General features: G+C 23.9%; 1 protein-coding gene across 1 annotated transcript; it reads right to left on the bottom strand.

The window, feature by feature from the left end:
- Positions 1-609: 609 nt before the first annotated feature.
- LOC126909809 (52 kDa repressor of the inhibitor of the protein kinase-like) lies at positions 610-1,604 on the bottom strand. Its single transcript, XM_050692228.1, has 5 exons — positions 1,375-1,604; positions 1,131-1,277; positions 978-1,063; positions 830-910; positions 610-770 (listed from the first exon to the last, which is right to left on the bottom strand). Exons 1-5 carry the CDS (start codon positions 1,470-1,472, stop codon positions 751-753), a joined length of 432 nt encoding a protein of 143 aa, XP_050548185.1. The 5' UTR covers positions 1,473-1,604; the 3' UTR covers positions 610-750.
- Between the last annotated feature and the right edge of the window lie 25 nt (positions 1,605-1,629).

Here is a 1,629-nt window from a genome sequence, read left to right on the forward strand (position 1 = left end):
TTATACACTATTTTTTCAACAAAATATTATTCCTAATAACAAATTACTGTTTTATTTTATTATATTCAAATAAATTAAAAATAAAATAAATGTTCTATTGTATCTTTTAATTTGTGTCTGTTAAATTAGTATAATATACTAATCATTATAAAAAACTAAGTTTTGTATAAAGCACATTTAAAAATATTCAATAACCTTGTTTTACTTTCCTTTTAAGAAGAAATTTATAAAGGCAAAATAAATGTTACATCAAATATTTAAATTACTTATTAATTTAATGTTCATAAAAATCACTCAAGTCATAACATCGTTATGGCATAGAAAACTCTATTTATGGAATTATTTTTTAATCAACAATAATACAATATTAATATTTGAAGTAAAAATTAATTTTATATTTATAAGAAAATTTAAAGAATTACTGATTGCTTTTTAGCTACTTCTTGTCAAATGAAAAATATTTATAAATACATTTTATATTAATAATATTTCTAAAAAAATATAAAATTAAGAATATTAAATATATTCTCTGCTAATGTGTCAGTAGTCAAATGTGTTTAAGATAATTGAATTTCTATTTAAAAATACACCAGTACTATTTATCATAGATACAGTATAATGTTTATAACTTAGTAGATTAACATTCACCAAGAGTCACTAATTTATTTTTAAACAAGTAATTTAATATTATCTGGTCTTCTTAATTGAAGAGTATTTTTAATACTCTAGCTAGAGTGCAACTAGTCTCATTTACTTACCCTGTTCAGGTACTAAAATAATATATATCATATTAATAATTAGAAACATTTAAAAAATTAATTGATTCTACCTTGCCCAGTTATATCAAAACTTTGAGTAGCTTGTGGACTCCAGCTTGCATTATTAGCAACTGATTCACCATCTTCAGTAACTGTAATTAGCATTAAAAGATTTTGATAAAAGATTTTTCTAAAAATTTAATGGATAACAAAAATTACTCATTTCACTCCAAGTAGCAATAGTTGCATGTGTTGTTTTTGGACTTATACTGTGTCCTAATGGAATTGATCCTTTATGCAATACTCTACAAAATATTAAAAAACATTAAGTTACGATTATATGTACTGGATAATTCAAATAATAGAATTTACTTTTTTTTTGTAGTCCACAAAACGTAATCTTCTCTTTTAAAGTGTTCAGAACATATTCTAAAGCTTTTAGAAACCTGGCTAGAACCGTGGTTTTTAAATTTCTGTATGACTTTGTCATTTTGGCATAATTCAACCCATTGTTTACACCTATTTTCAGTATATTTGAAAAGCATTTTAAACAACTAAGAAACTTAGAAAACTAAATAATCTTACAAAAAGGCCTTAAATTCATAATTGTACTTACAAACTTTCATTTGTTGGGAACTTGTGAAACGAGAGATTTTGAGTACTTCTACTAGAATTGGTACATTTGTTAAAACAGCAATTCATGTGAGACGGCATTGCACAAGTAGTGCTGTGCACTTTTTGCAATTCACTTATGTAGAAAATTTCAAAAATAATAATAAGCCTCTACAGAAAGTTCTAAAATTGAATAATTTTTTAAAATTAAAACGATGTTATGTCTGATAACGCGTTTTGTGATAACGATGATATTGGC

The sequence above is a fragment of the Daktulosphaira vitifoliae genome, unplaced genomic scaffold (assembly GCF_025091365.1).
Source record: "Daktulosphaira vitifoliae isolate Bord-2020 unplaced genomic scaffold, ASM2509136v1 Scaffold_1377, whole genome shotgun sequence".
Lineage (NCBI taxonomy): Eukaryota > Metazoa > Arthropoda > Insecta > Hemiptera > Phylloxeridae > Daktulosphaira > Daktulosphaira vitifoliae.

Excerpts from the sequence above, each read along its gene's own strand:
- LOC126909809 (XM_050692228.1), bottom strand. The coding sequence starts at position 1,472 with ATGCCGTCTCACATGAATTGCTGTTTTAACAAATGTACCAATTCTAGT. Across the intron at positions 1,064-1,130 it reads TTGTGGACTACAAAAAAAAA|AGTATTGCATAAAGGATCAA; the intron begins GTAAATTCTATT and ends AATATTTTGTAG. Across the intron at positions 911-977 it reads TGCTACTTGGAGTGAAATGA|TTACTGAAGATGGTGAATCA; the intron begins GTAATTTTTGTT and ends TGCTAATTACAG.